This window comes from Simochromis diagramma, unplaced genomic scaffold (genome assembly GCF_900408965.1).
Source record: "Simochromis diagramma unplaced genomic scaffold, fSimDia1.1 OVJJ01000630.1, whole genome shotgun sequence".
In the NCBI taxonomy this organism is placed as follows: Eukaryota; Metazoa; Chordata; class Actinopteri; order Cichliformes; family Cichlidae; genus Simochromis; species Simochromis diagramma.
The window spans coordinates 650676-665207 of record NW_024386927.1 but is presented as its reverse complement, the minus strand read 5'-3'; the positions used below and the strand labels follow the sequence as shown (position 1 = coordinate 665207).

Below are 14532 nucleotides of genomic sequence, written 5' to 3'. Positions count from 1 at the left end.
AATCTCAGCTTAAAGCTCACAAAACTATTTCAACAAACTCCAAACAGTTAAAACAGCAAACGATTAAAACAGAGTCCACATAAAGTGGTGATGTTCCTAAATGAGAAAAGGAAGAAATCCAGGTTTTATTCATTTGTCAGCAGAGAGAGTTTTATGGCTTTGTCCAGCAGCTGAAGCTGTGTCACGAGTTCCATACATATTGAAGGATGTCAGTGTGTCAGTTTGAACTGCTGTTAGCAGAGTTGGAAACAGATCTGAGGAGGAGAAATCGTTTCAGAGAGCCCAGTGAGCCAGACCAGTGCTCATCAGTGTGTCTGTGGTAAAAATGTAACATTTTCCTCTTTCTGTATCATTGTATATGCAGCTATGAGCAAGCTGGTTGCCAAATACAGCGATTTGGTTGGTCAGATCAGTTTATTTGGATCCAAAACATCTGAAGACTCAAGCTTGGTTTGACAAAAATAAATTCAGCAAATTCGTCCAATAAAAATACACGATTGGTGTGAACGGCTGCTTTAGCAATAGGTAGTCCAAAAGTATTTTTAACGCACAAAATGTTCACACGGACGTCGTATGTCCGTATGTCCGGTGTGAAAAGGCACCAAATTTAAAACCAATTTGATACGTGCAAAAACTTATTGTATATTTAAAAAACAAAACAAACCCAGAACTGATTCTGAGATTTATTTTGTTTTTAATTATTATTTCTTTTCGCCCTCTTACTAACGTTTCCAGAATGACTCAGACCTAAATAATGTCTTTGGCACACACTGAACTCATGCACACTAACTAGCACTCTGAGATATTCAGCAGCTCACTAACCACTGAAAGCCATGTTTTTGTTTTTGTTTTCTAAAAAGCTCTAAGCTGGAAAACACGATATCTCAACTCAGTTCCACACACACGTTCTTTACACAGAATATTTACACAATTCTCAGCTTGCGTAGTTTTGTCACAATCAGAAGAAAAACAGTGTTGATGAACCTGAAGTCATAAAGATTCCACTTGGATGACTTTTGTGCCAGAACACAGTAATGTTGCATGTTGTTTATGTAATGGTCTTATCGTTGTCGGTGTGTTTGGTACAGTAGTTGTTTCAGGTCTGTCCTCGTCTTTGTCATCTTTTTGTGTGGATGTTTGTTTGTTTTTAGATGGATACATCCCAGCAATAACATGAGGTTAAACTTGGCTTTAAACTGATTGTTGAAGAGAAATATTATTTCCTTATAATTAAAATGACATCGCAGCCATCACTGGCAGATTATTCGATTGCCGTAATGGTTACATATGTTATGTATTTCATTAAAATGACCTTGGTGCTGATGGGGTTATATTTCTGTTGTTGTCCTCATCCTGTTCTCTTTTGTTTCCCTCCATCATCGTCAGTGTGTTACAGTGGAAACTGCGCTACCTCTTTGGCCGTTACATGGAATTGGCCGTTGAAATAGACTGCCACAAACGCCTCAGTGCACACTGAAAAGTGTTTGGATGTTGTGCTCAGCTGTAACCTCTAACCATGTACAGGGCACATTGTTGCTCGGACTGTTGTAACGTGTAACGAAACATTCTGCAACCTCCGTCTGTGCTAAATGTTGAAGTTTACTAGGAGGGATTTGATGCTTTAGTGACCATGAAACCCAGCGCATGACATTTTTACATGTGATGGTGTATTTACATGTAGTGAAGCCATGAGTGCTATATAATATCTAAAATGTCAAGTATTAAAGACAACATTCAGATACTATGTCTTGCTCTCATAACACTCATTTAACTTTCATTAAATTTGTTTCCCCCTAATATTGTATTCGCCAATGTCATTATACTGAAACAAGATGTGGGGTCAAATCTTCCTGGACCTGGCTTGTGCTACAAAGCTGGATTGCTCTTATGCAGCTAACTAACCCAGTGGTTTAAGAACTACAAAGGTGGATCATTTCTTATTGGGGAAGATTACCATGGCAACTCATGCCTAACTGCCTTCAGAGCATGTTATAATCCAGATTAGAGATCAGCAGGTATCGGATCAGCCACCGACTGACCAAGATCCCTAAGATCTCAGATGTTTCAGATTCTCAGGATTCCTGGGACCTCGTTCCATGAATTAGATTGTTTTTGTTTTTTAAGAGCATCTAATGTCTTTGTGTTGCCTCAAACACAAAGTGAAATACTTGCTTGTAATTCATCTAATCCCCAATTTAATGATAGTGTTGTCATATTGATAAATCTGTTAATTTTCTGAATTTTATTAATGTGAACAAATGAAATGAAATGGCTGTGGCTCAGGTGGTAGAGCAGATCAGCTGCTGGGCTACTGTTGGTGGTTCGATCCCCGGCTCCTCCAGTCTGCATGTCAAGTGTCCTTGGGCAAGATACTAACCCCAAGTTGCTCTCCGATGCGTTCATCAGAGTGTGAATGTGTGTGAATGTAGATTAAGTTTGCACTTGTGTTTAGAAGTGCTTGTATGAGTGGGTGAATGAGGCATGTTGTACACAGTGCTTTGAGCAGTCCGGGAGAGTAGAAAAGCGCTGTATAAGAATCAGTCCAATGTTCAGAGCACAGACTGTCTGCAGCCTGCATTTAAAACTCACCTCAAATGCATCTAGTTCAGTTTTTGATTTTTTGGTCCTTTTAGGCTCAACTTCACTCAAATACTGGAATCCTCTCAGACACGAGTCACTGACCAGTCTGGTCTGTTGAACAGACAGCTGCATTCAATTCAGTTAAATTTCATTTATTTAGTGCCAGAGTTACAAAGATGGAGATTATAGAGTTTGTTCTGAGCTGCTAATAAATCTGTGATGTGATCACCATCTCCGGCCTTTGATATTGACGAGTGAATGACTGTAAACGTGTTTGTGTCAGCTGCCAGTGCCGCCCCTCAGCCTCCAAGTAGATGCATGTTTGGTATCAATTTGAAAATATTAAGTGTCTTCCTACTTGAGTTATTGCATTCACAGGATTTTCAGAAAACGTGACCCCTGACCTTGACCTTAAATCCAAGGTCACTGAGATTCTGACTCATCTAACATTCCAAGTAGGTACACCTGTGGTATGAATTTTAAAATCCTACATCACCTTGTTCTTAAGTTATCGCATTCACAAACCACGCTGCCTGTTATAATACAAATGTATAAAGACACAATATACACTGCAAAAGCAAACAAGTTTCTAAAGGCAAAGAATTTTGATATTGTATCAACTAGTCTGTCACTTTGTGCTCTGCTGGGGGGAAAGATTAAACTGGATTTAAAAATATGGCTGAAGGACGCTACAGTAAAGGGCTGGCAGATTCTCTGAACAGAGGAAATGCAGCATTTGGTGATGTTCATGGGTTCCAGACTTCAGGCATTTAGTGACTGCACAATTTTCATTGTTGTGTAAAAATTACATATTTTTTTAATTTGTTAGATTTTTTTTTTTCTGCCTTTTGAGACTGAAAATGTGTCACGTGTGTAAAATTGACTCTGATTATAAACAAAAATGAATACTTTTGTTAAACCTCTTGAATTACAGCTACTGCATCCACTTCAATCATCTTCTTTGTTTTAAACTCGTCTGTAGTGGTGCTGAGAAACAAAATGTAAAATAGAAATGATTTTCAGCAACCTGCTGGGTCTGCCCCTAGGATACAAGGGACACTTCACGCACCTAGTAAACACACTTGAGATTAAGAACTTTAAGTAAAAAAGGCAAGGTAGGGCCAAAGTCACATAATTAGGAAGTTTTTCCTTCATCATGTATTCCTACAGAGAAAACAAAGGTCTTGGAAGGATCCAGCTCAGCAGAGCTAATTTAAAAGACTTGAGACATAGAGTGGCCACATCACTTCCCCATGATAGGTGTATCCCTACTGCTGCACCGATACACCTATCTTTGCCTTTTGGTGATGCATTTAAAACTATGTAATGGTTAAACTTAAATATGATCAATCTGTTTCTATTAATGGGCTATGTACCAGCAGTCGTTAAGGTGGCAGTATTTAAACTGTTACTCAGAAAGCATCTCTAGACCCAGCTGCCTTAGCTAATTATAGGCCAATCTCCAACCTTCCTTTCATTCCTTTTTGTCTTTTGAGTAGTTTCAGTGAGAATGTAACGATCATCACGGTACAGAAAGTGCAAAGTGAAGGTTACAAATGGTCTTATGGCCTCTGACAGTAGATTCTAATGGTAGTTACTCTGGATGGTATTACCCTTTATGAATGAGGCTCGAGTATAAAATGCTCTGAGTGTTCGAGCAGAGTAGAAAAGCACTAGGGGAAACTCACAACACCACAAATGTCACCAATGAGGAAGGCGCTAGGAGTCTCACGATCATTTCAGTGTTTGCCCACATGACACAATCCCTGTTTTTGCATGGTGGTTGTCATGGCTGGAAACCGCTGCATGCAGGTTTTATTGGGGGCAAAACTGATTTTGAGGTAAGAAAGTTGATCTTTTGAGCAGTTTAAGCACTAAACAAAGTTTAGTGCTTAAACTGCAAAACAGTGTGACTTACAGTAGATGAAATTGTAGTTTCTTAGGCAAACTGTGATGCATTTTCCCCCTGATCATTTCAAACCACAATGCTAAAGCCGTTAACAGATAATGGTAGGGTGGGTTGTAACATATTTTTTAAGTGTTACAACCATCCCCTTCCCTAAAGAAGAGTTTATTCATTTTTATACTTGTCCAGCTGCCTGGAAAAGGGATACTGATACTGGTGTGGCTGCTGAAGGCAGTCAGATCAGTGGCAAAGGAACATCTGCCATGTAACACTGAGTAGATGCTGCAAAAAGCTGTGAGACAGAGACCCCGTGATCCTTGGTAGGTTAATATAGCGGCAATAAAGCTTCTCCGAAGCGCAGGAAAAAGTGTTGGTTGACTATTTGACTTCGACAGCAGACCTGGTTATAAGTTAGACAGAATACTAGCAAAGGTGCCTGACCAATTAAAAAAAAATGTTTGTACTCAGTCGTTATTCCACTTTTCTTTTTTAGGTCTGAAAGTTGTTTTATTAGCTCACAGTAACTTATAACACCCACAATCATGTGGTGAGAAGCACATGGTTTACAATTTTTATGAAGCAGAACCACAGCCTGTTGCAGAGGAGTGCAGAGGCAACTAGTCATGAAAATAAAGAAAAACCATTAAAGGCGTGTGGTAGTGCATATATCAGTGAAAGCTATCCAGTTCTGCAAGGAAAGGGGAATCATGGCGCTTACCTTCCATCCCATCTGCACCCATGAACCTCATCCACTGGATCGCAGTGTCTATGACCCATTTAAGAAAACGGGAAATAATGCAAGTGTTGCCTGGATGAAGATGAATTCTGCCAAGACTATGATCATGTGTTATATTCCAGGGATTGTCAAGGCTGCTCTGCCTCCAGCTGCAACACCCAAAAACATTCCATCTGGTTTACAGTCCACAGATATTTCGCCCTTCAATTCTGACATTTTTGAGAAGTGTAGCGATGCACCGTCACAAATCAAAGACCGCCCAGAACCAGGTCCATCACTAAGATCTGCAAGTTCCCAGCCATGCTGTCCTCCAACTCACCTAGGGACTTATGACTTCCTTACTATTTATGTCCTGTCCTCTAGATGAACTTAGTACCTCAGGGTTGTCTACAGCTCAGACAGTCAATTCTTCAGCTATACGGCCATTTTCAAAAGAAAAAAGACTGGCAGGATCAGGAAGAAGAGGCAGTCTGAAATGATCATCAGTACACCAGTATGAGGTGTGGCTCAGGTGGTAGAGCAGATCAGCTACTGATTGGAAGGTTGGCGGTTTGATCCTGGGCTTCCCCAATCTGCATGCCAAATATCCTTGGGCAAGATACTAACACCAAGTTGCCCTCTGATGTGTTCATCGGAGTTTATTAGTTTGCACTTGAGTTTAGAAGTGCTTGTATGAATGGGTGAATGAGGCATGTTGTATACAGCACTTTGAGTACTCCGGGAGAGTAGAAAAGCGCTATGTAATCCCTGACAATTTAATGTCTTTAGCTATTCAGCGATGCCCGCATCATCAGCTGGCATTGTGTGGGAAATGGCCACTATTCTCTAAAAGTAATGACGGAGCGGTATGCATTCACACCCAGTAAATTTGTCTTCTCATTTTGACTTGCAAACCTGTCTGAGTCTCATGCAGAGGTTTGCCAGCATCTGAGGTGTCGTATTACAGATTTTTCTGTCTCAGCGTGCTGTTGCACACTGTAATGCAGATACAGTCATTCTTTCACTGTTTGTCCACCACAGTTGATATTCAAGAAAGAAACTGTGCAGAAGAAAACATGGAGTGTTACTAAAGCTGTGCATTTCTCAGTTTTAAATTGTATCTTTGAGGACTTTGTTACTAGTAGCCTGTCGCAAAAACACGTAATTTGCTCATATTTCTTTAATCGAATCTATGGGGGAAAGGGGGCAGACCTAACAAAACAATTTAAAGAAGATAAACAGTATCTGAAAGTCATGTCCTTAAGAAACAGATGAAAAGACAGTAAAGACAGTCTCAGTGGAAGCATTGCTGTCAAGGAGCCATTCTTAAAGAAGGGAAACATGGAGAAAATGCTGAGCTATGCCAAATTAAACAAGAACTGGACTGAAAATCAGTGGGAACAGGTCTGATGGTGGAGGGACTTCAAATGGGAAATTTATGGTTCAAACCTTCATCAATAGGTACGAAGCAGGTCAAGAGAAAGACACAACAGCCATCTGTAAAACATGGTGCATGGTGCAGACTCTACCATGGTTTTGGGATGGATTTTAACCAGTAGTATTGGGAATATTACCAAAATTGATCAACTTATGAAGCAGAAAAGTACTGGCAGATTTTGATCCACCATACAAACCTTCTAAAAAAAAGAGAAAAGAAGAAAAAAAAAAAGCGCTATATAAGAATCCGTCCATTTACCATTTAAAACAAGCACTAATGCAAGTGGACCAGAAAATAACCAATATTACAAGAAAGAGTATCTCAGGAAAAAATCAAGGCGAGCAGAAGAAAAATAGAAATGTGCCAAAAAAAAAATCTTAAAGTAACGCTGAAGATTCTGAGACTGTCAAAAATCGAATTCTTAGCTAATTGAACCTTGCACTTAAACTTAATCTTTCAATCAGCTTTCTGTTGCTCAGTTACAGAAATGGGATAGCAGAACATCTTATAGACATTTTGAATGTGGCATTTACTGTGTCAGTAATTCTGTAGAAGTCAACAAAGAGGAGAGATCGTAGTCTGTCTAAAATGTGACTTGCCTTTTCAATGCATTGGTGGAACTTTAAAACATTGCAGATTTTCTGTACAGTTTGTATGAAGGTGAGCAAATTTCCACCAGCTCTTATGTCAATCAACGCCATACTTTGCTCTCATTGGCTTCACATGCTCCCCTGGAAGTTCTGGCACTTCCCTTCGAGCACAGTTGTTTCACACGTAGTTGCTGAAAGTCACTGCATGTTATTCACTTTCCGCAGCTTCTGATCACCACATCAATATGAGTTGCTTGACACCTGAGTCTGAAGCTCCGAGAATACAGGGAGTGCAGAATTATTAGGCAAGTTGTATTTTTGAGGAATAATGTTATTATTGAACAACAACCATGTTCTGAATGAACCCAAAAAACTCATTAATATCAAAGCTGAATGTTTTTGGAAGTAGTTTTTAGTTTGTTTTTAGTTTTAGCTATTTTAGGGGGATATCTGTGTGTGCAGGTGACTATTACTGTGCATAATTATTAGGCAACTTAACAAAAAACAAATATATACCCATTTCAAGTATTTATTTTTACCAGTGAAACCAATATAACATCTCCACATTCACAAATATACATTTCTGACATTCAAAAACAAAACAAAAACAAATCAGCGACCAATATAGCCACCTTTCTTTGCAAGGACACTCAAAAGCCTGCCATCCATGGATTCTGTCAGTGTTTTGATCTGTTCACCATCAACATTGCGTGCAGCAGCAACCACAGCCTCCCAGACACTGTTCAGAGAGGTGTACTGTTTTCCCTCCTTGTAAATCTCACATTTGATGATGGACCACAGGTTCTCAATGGGGTTCAGATCAGGTGAACAAGGTAGGCCATGTCATTAGTTTTTCTTCTTTTATACCCTTTCTTGCCAGCCACGCTGTGGAGTACTTGGACGCGTGTGATGGAGCATTGTCCTGCATGAAAATCATGTTTTTCTTGAAGGATGCAGACTTCTTCCTGTACCACTGCTTGAAGAAGGTGTCTTCCAGAAACTGGCAGTAGGACTGGGAGTTGAGCTTGACTCCATCCTCAACCCGAAAAGGCCCCACAAGCTCATCTTTGATGATACCAGCCCAAACCAGTACTCCACCTCCACCTTGCTGGCGTCTGAGTCGGACTGGAGCTCTCTGCCCTTTACCAATCCAGCCACGGGCCCATCCATCTGGCCCATCAAGACTCACTCTCATTTCATCAGTCCATAAAACCTTAGAAAAACCAGTCTTGAGATATTTCTTGGCCCAGTCTTGACGTTTCAGCTTGTGTGTCTTGTTCAGTGGTGGTCGTCTTTCAGCCTTTCTTACCTTGGCCATGTCTCTGAGTATTGCACACCTTGTGCTTTTGGGCACTCCAGTGATGTTGCAGCTCTGAAATATGGCCAAACTGGTGGCAAGTGGCATCTTGGCAGCTGCACGCTTGACTTTTCTCAGTTCATGGGCAGTTATTTTGCGCCTTGGTTTTTCCACACGCTTCTTGCGACCCTGTTGACTATTTTGAATGAAACGCTTGATTGTTCGATGATCACGCTTCAGAAGCTTTGCAATTTTGAGACTGCTGCATCCCTCTGCAAGATATCTCACTATTTTTGACTTTTCTGAGCCTGTCAAGTCCTTCTTTTGACCCATTTTGCCAAAGGAAAGGACGTTGCCTAATAATTATGCACACCTGATATAGGGTGTTGATGTCATTAGACCACACCCCTTCTCATTACAGAGATGCACATCACCTAATATGCTTAATTGGTAGTAGGCTTTCGAGCCTATACAGCTTGGAGTAAGACAACATGCATGAAGAGGATGATATGGACAAAATACTCATTTGCCTAATAATTCTGCACTCCCTGTAGTGAGGGAGGTTAACCCCTTTTGGTTATAAAGGCAGCAGAAGTGAGCAAAAATGTCAGCGCGTGAGTTTTACATAATAGTGCATTAACCTGTTAATGCGGTTTCCTGATCTCCACGATCTCCTCCCTCTTGCACCCATCTTTGGGTGCTTAAGAGGTTAACAGAAGTTGCAATGATTTCTTGCTGGGACTTTAAGGTCACATTGTATTTGACTGCCCTCAGCTTGCCAACATAAATTAAAAGTCTAGTTGTATGAGCACTGTGTAAACTTCACATCACTTTACCCAAATGAGTGAAATCTGTAATACCTTAGCAATAACACTGATAATAGAAATAATAATGCACCATTTGGAAGAGCCAGGTCTTACATAGCTGAAGCCCCCTGCACTGCTGCTGAATCGTTTTGTTCTTTAATTGTATTTCATGAGTGAGTGTTTAAGAAGAAAAGATGTCTGCCATTCTTTTCTGCTTCTTCCTCTAGTCCATTTATCTGAGGACAGGGCTATTATTCTCTATTAGAAAGATTTTTGTCTCTGGAAAACAGCTCACACAAATACAGCTCACAGATAGTGCCTCGCCTGTCACCTCTGTTCATTTTAGATAAAAGCCATTGTATCCGGGCTTTTAATAATGTGTTGTATTATCCTGCCTTGTCTCTGCTCCCTCTTTGAAGACAGTCATTGTTGGAGTTGTTAGTCATCCAGATTTCGCTACCAGTGAGAAATGCAAGCAACATTATTCTGGCTCTATGAAATTATTAGACATGACCTATTTAAATTAGAACAAATATTTTGTTCCATTAGGAGCTGTTTGTTAGATTCATTGTTATGCTTAATGCTAATGATGCTAATGAGGGCATCAGTCCTCGGAATGTTTGTTTATTTTTAAAGGATTGCTGCAGCACTCTTGTAGAGTTGCTGGAGGTACAGTTTCATTGTTTTAGAACTTCTCACGTGATCATAAACTTTCTAAGAACCAGCTGGCTAGCTTTGCTCTGCTGCCTTGCTCATCTTTACAGTGAGTCGTGTCCCGTCGAGGTGTCGTGTGTTTATTGAGTAGCTGTTTGGTTTCTCCAGTACATACACTATGTTGCTTCGTTTGTGTTTGGGAGTTCTGTCCTTGGGATGAAAGAGTTCATTTACATGTATGTGTTCCTTTTCTTTCTGTTTCTGCCTTATTGGGATGGGCTTTTGCCCGGTGTTGCAGGGTCCTGATTACTCCAAGTTTGTGTTTCAAAGGGTGATGGGAGTCAAAGAGTAGATGCTGGTCTGTGTGCGTGAGCTTCCAGTAAACGTAAATGTTGAGGCTTCCCGAGTCCTCAATGCGCTCAGCACAGTCCATAAATGGCAAACTATGGTCCTTTGTCTCTTCCCTGGTGAGCTTTATGTTTCTATCCACTGAGTTGATGTGAACAGTGAAAGATTCTACTTCTTGGGTTTTGATAGATTTTGATTTTAACCACAGTGGCATCCACATATCTTTAGGTGGCTAGGTTCTGTCTGTTTGAAAGAGCCAAGAACTGTACTTATCTGTAGATACCCTTGTTGTGTTTAAAATATCTGGTTGTAAGTATGTGGTCTAACAGCATGTAAATCTAATGCAACGTGTTCTTTACAGTGGCCCTTTCTCTGATTTTTAGATATATATTCCTCTTGACTGTACATATTTCTCCTGTTTGCCATTCATTCCTGCTGTCAACTATTCATATTTTTATTCCAGCACAGTTAGTGTGGAGCACCCACAATTTCATTGTACATGTACAATGACAATAAAGGACTATTCTATTCTATTCTATTCTGTTCTATTGTATTCAGGAGTAAAGTTCTGTTCTGTAAGGAGCTAGATGCTGTTGTCTTGTTGTGACAGTCTCCACTGCCTTGGTTAAAGATATGCAAGTGGAAATGTAGGCCTCATTAAAGGACACTCTGGTTTCATCTGGATCCAGTGATCCAGGTTTTAGGTCTGTAGAGTTTTTAATGGGGTGTGTTTTCCACCAGGGGGCTAGGATGGTGGTGAGATGTTTGGAAATGTTGTAGTTGGATGAGTTTACTGCTAACAATGCACTTCTTGTGCTACATACTGGCAACCACGTGGTACTGAATCCCCCTTTCTAGAGTAGGTTTGTGAATGGCTGTGGAATTAAAGCACTGAAATTAATTAATATATAATAGGCTGACTCTTTTTGATACACCCTGTTTATATACATGTGTGTCAACATGTATGGTTTGTATTGATAGCACAAATGAGATACTGCAGGGTTATTGAAAGGAGGCACTCTCTCCAGTGTTCATTTATTTTGTTTGAAAATGACTGAGTGCTGCGGGAGAGGTGCGGCCCTACTACTTCCTCAGCAACTTTCTGTGGGCAGTCACTGAGGAAGTCCTTAATCCAGAGGGAGATGGAGTGTAGGAGGCTGAAGTTGATTAAGTTTGTTACCAGTCTGTTAGGGATGAACAATGATGTGGGTTTTGTACATAATTCGGAAGCTTTCTGGGGGAAACCCAACCTCTTCTTAGGAAAGATGGCATCCATTCCACTTTGGATGGAGCCGCTTAAATTTCTGGAAATCTGGCCAAATTTCTTAAACCACCTGAAAATATGACTAACCAGTGATTCCACACAGAGCACCTTGGGGCTCAATGTCTTGCCCAAGGATACTTTGGCATGCTGGATTAGTCAGGGTTCAAACCAGCAACCTCCCTGATGACCTCTCCTAGGCTATAGCCACTCCAGTTGCATTTGGACTTTTTTACTCAGCAAAACTTGATCATAAAAGTTTTGCAGAGTTGATGTTGAAACTGTTCGTGGAAACTTACACTCGCTTTGGTCCGTGCAGTTTCTGGTGCAGTTGCATTGTTATTGCATATTAAGACATTGGCACATAAAAAGAAACTAACACAGATGTCAAACACTTTTTGTATGTATTTTGTATGTTCATTTCCATGTTTTTTCTCTCTTCAAAGTGTATTGAACATGAAGCAGGCCATTGTTCTGGGCCAGTACCTGGGAGCCTTCAACCTCATGGACACGTTCAGGGGGCGCTCCAGGAAACAGGAGTGACGGAGAGGAGAAGCACTTATGAAGAATACCTGAGATGGAAGGATGGATGCATTAAAATTAACACCAACAACAATTTAATTCTTAACCCTCGAATTAAGTGTTTCTTGGTGTAATATCAGGGAGCAGCACATCTCAGTATAACGAGCCTTGTGTTTTAAATCTCAACTTCCCAAATGAATGAATGTATTTTTAAATGTGTTTTTAAATTGCATTATTATTATTAGTGAATCATTGTCATTTTACAGTCTGTGATATAGTATTAACAGGAATACAAAGACCACTCATGGTGATCCTTTATATGTTGTTTTGTTAATGCATGCTAGTCCTCATAACTCTGCATCAAATGTGACGTTGTTGTGAATGTTTCCTGACATTTCTGAAATTGCCTTTGTGTAGATTGTTTAACACTGACAGTTTCCAGCGTAATTGTCAATTAAAAATGCTTATATGATGTTGCTACCAAATTTAGTGCATTAATAAAGAACATCCATTTACTAAGAGGCCTCTTCAGTGAATGTGCTATATTTGGAAACCTTTAAAAATGGCATCAGTTGAGTTTTTAAACAGGCACACCGTGGACCTGAAAATGGGACCCCAGGAAAAGAGAGGCTGACGCATACATTTAGTTGTTCATGCTGTTTAGTGTTTACCAGCTGAAATACTTTCTCATCAAACACCAAGTGCCAGAGCTAAGCACTCAGGAACAATCAACCATAATAAAGGAATTTCTAAGACACGTAATTTCTCACCCTGCTAAGGTTAATAGCTGTTGGTTCAGATTACTTAAAACTGCAGTTAGTTCAGGCTGGAAAAATCATTTTCTTTATTTAAGTACGTCTTTATTTGTAAGTAACTTTACAAAATGTTGAGGCATTAAATGTCGTGTGTTGAAGCAAAAACTTGAGACAAATCTTTGAAGTTGAGACTTCCAGCTTGTGCAGATGCATCAGTGACATTGAAATAAATGTGGTTTTGTGTAGGCCTGAAGCAACTCTTTCTAACTTTAACTGTAATATAACATAGCAGGAGACATGAGCACATGCAGCTCTACTTAAATCTGGTCTTTGATGTAACACGTGCATATATGTGTGTGTGTGCAATGCTACCACTCTCTGCACCCACCTAGTGTGTCAGATCTTGTAATTATGTCTTCATTCCACATATTTTACATAAAGGGCCATGGGTAAACACATGGCTCGGTTCTCTCCCTGGGATGCCCTCACGTCTTGTAAACTGTACAAGAACTCGCCAATCTGCAGGTAAAATCCAATTTCAGATTTTCCTTTAAAAGTTCTGAAATTCTCTGATCCTCCCCTGCGTACAGTCGCCTTTTTATGAATTCACTTTGGCATTTAAGGACATTCTGTGCTCAGTTTACCCAAACCCAAACCCAAACCCCTAACCCCATTGGCTAGTTACTAGTTGCTGTTTAATGATTACTTTAAATATGAATTAAAAATAGGAATATTTTCTGTCACAAACTTTCCACGTTCTCAGTCCGATCATTCGGGCAGCTGCCCAGATCCAACCCACTCGGGTCGATCGCTCTGTTCGGCAGCCTCATGTTGATCTAGAGAAACGTCTGCAGCAATTGTAGTGAAACTAATTGCATTTGCCCTTCTGCTCCTTCCTCCATTTACGGCAAACAGCGCTTGCATCAAGTCATTTGAAAGTGAGTTGTGTCTTAACCTTGTAAGCAGAAAGTGATCATTCATTCCTCCCTTCAATAGATCATATTATCCCTAAAAGCAACCAACATAAAAGGGGGAAAATTAGTTCACGACACATTGCTCACCCCCAAAATTACAAGAAAAAACTCATAATCACGCATCAAGGAGCTCTGGGCTGCCCCCACACCTTATTGGAGGGAGCCTGTTTATAAGTGGATCGTTGTTCGAGTGTGTGTGCGTGTTTGTTTGTTTGTTTGTTTGTGACTCAGAGGTGGTTAGAGTGTTCTGAGGCCTCTCACATATAGAGCTAGCTCGAAAATAAATGCATGGATGTGATCCAATGGATGTGAGAGGAGATGGGGCGGAAAAAGCAAGATATAGATAACAGACAGTATTATTATTTCTTGATGACAATGAAACAGTTAAACTATCTGAAACCTGGCTCACAAGAACAATTACTGACAAACACATCGCATTAACGGGTTACAATCTTCTCCGCTGCGACCGCCCAGTGTTGCAATTTATGTAAAAAACAACGTGTGGAACCAGAAAAAACCGAAGGACCGGGGAGGTGAGTCGCGCAGGGAACGCCGAGAGCAGGGCTGTGGGAGGCTGCAAAAAAAAGGAGAGAAAACCGATTACTGGGGTTGCGGAAAAAACATGGCAGATTTACGAATGGAGGTGGAGTATTTGTCTTACTGGTGATTAGCAGGGCTGAGTGAAC

The 14532-nt window shown here is 40.4% G+C and overlaps 1 protein-coding gene across 4 annotated transcripts in view; it reads left to right on the top strand.

Moving 5' to 3' along the window:
- LOC120736690 (epidermal retinol dehydrogenase 2-like) overlaps positions 1–12636 on the top strand; it is a 32009-nt gene extending 19373 nt beyond the window's left edge. For 3 of the 4 annotated variants that reach the window (XM_040036966.1, XM_040036963.1, XM_040036964.1), the window contains one exon: positions 12042–12636. In XM_040036966.1, the coding sequence (XP_039892900.1) occupies positions 12042–12138 (97 nt within the window). In that variant the 3' untranslated portion in view covers positions 12139–12636. Of the gene's footprint in view, positions 1–1386; positions 1798–12041 lie in introns of those variants that run through there. The other variant, XM_040036965.1, reaches the window with a different exon arrangement.
- The last annotated feature ends 1896 nt before the right edge of the window (positions 12637–14532 follow it).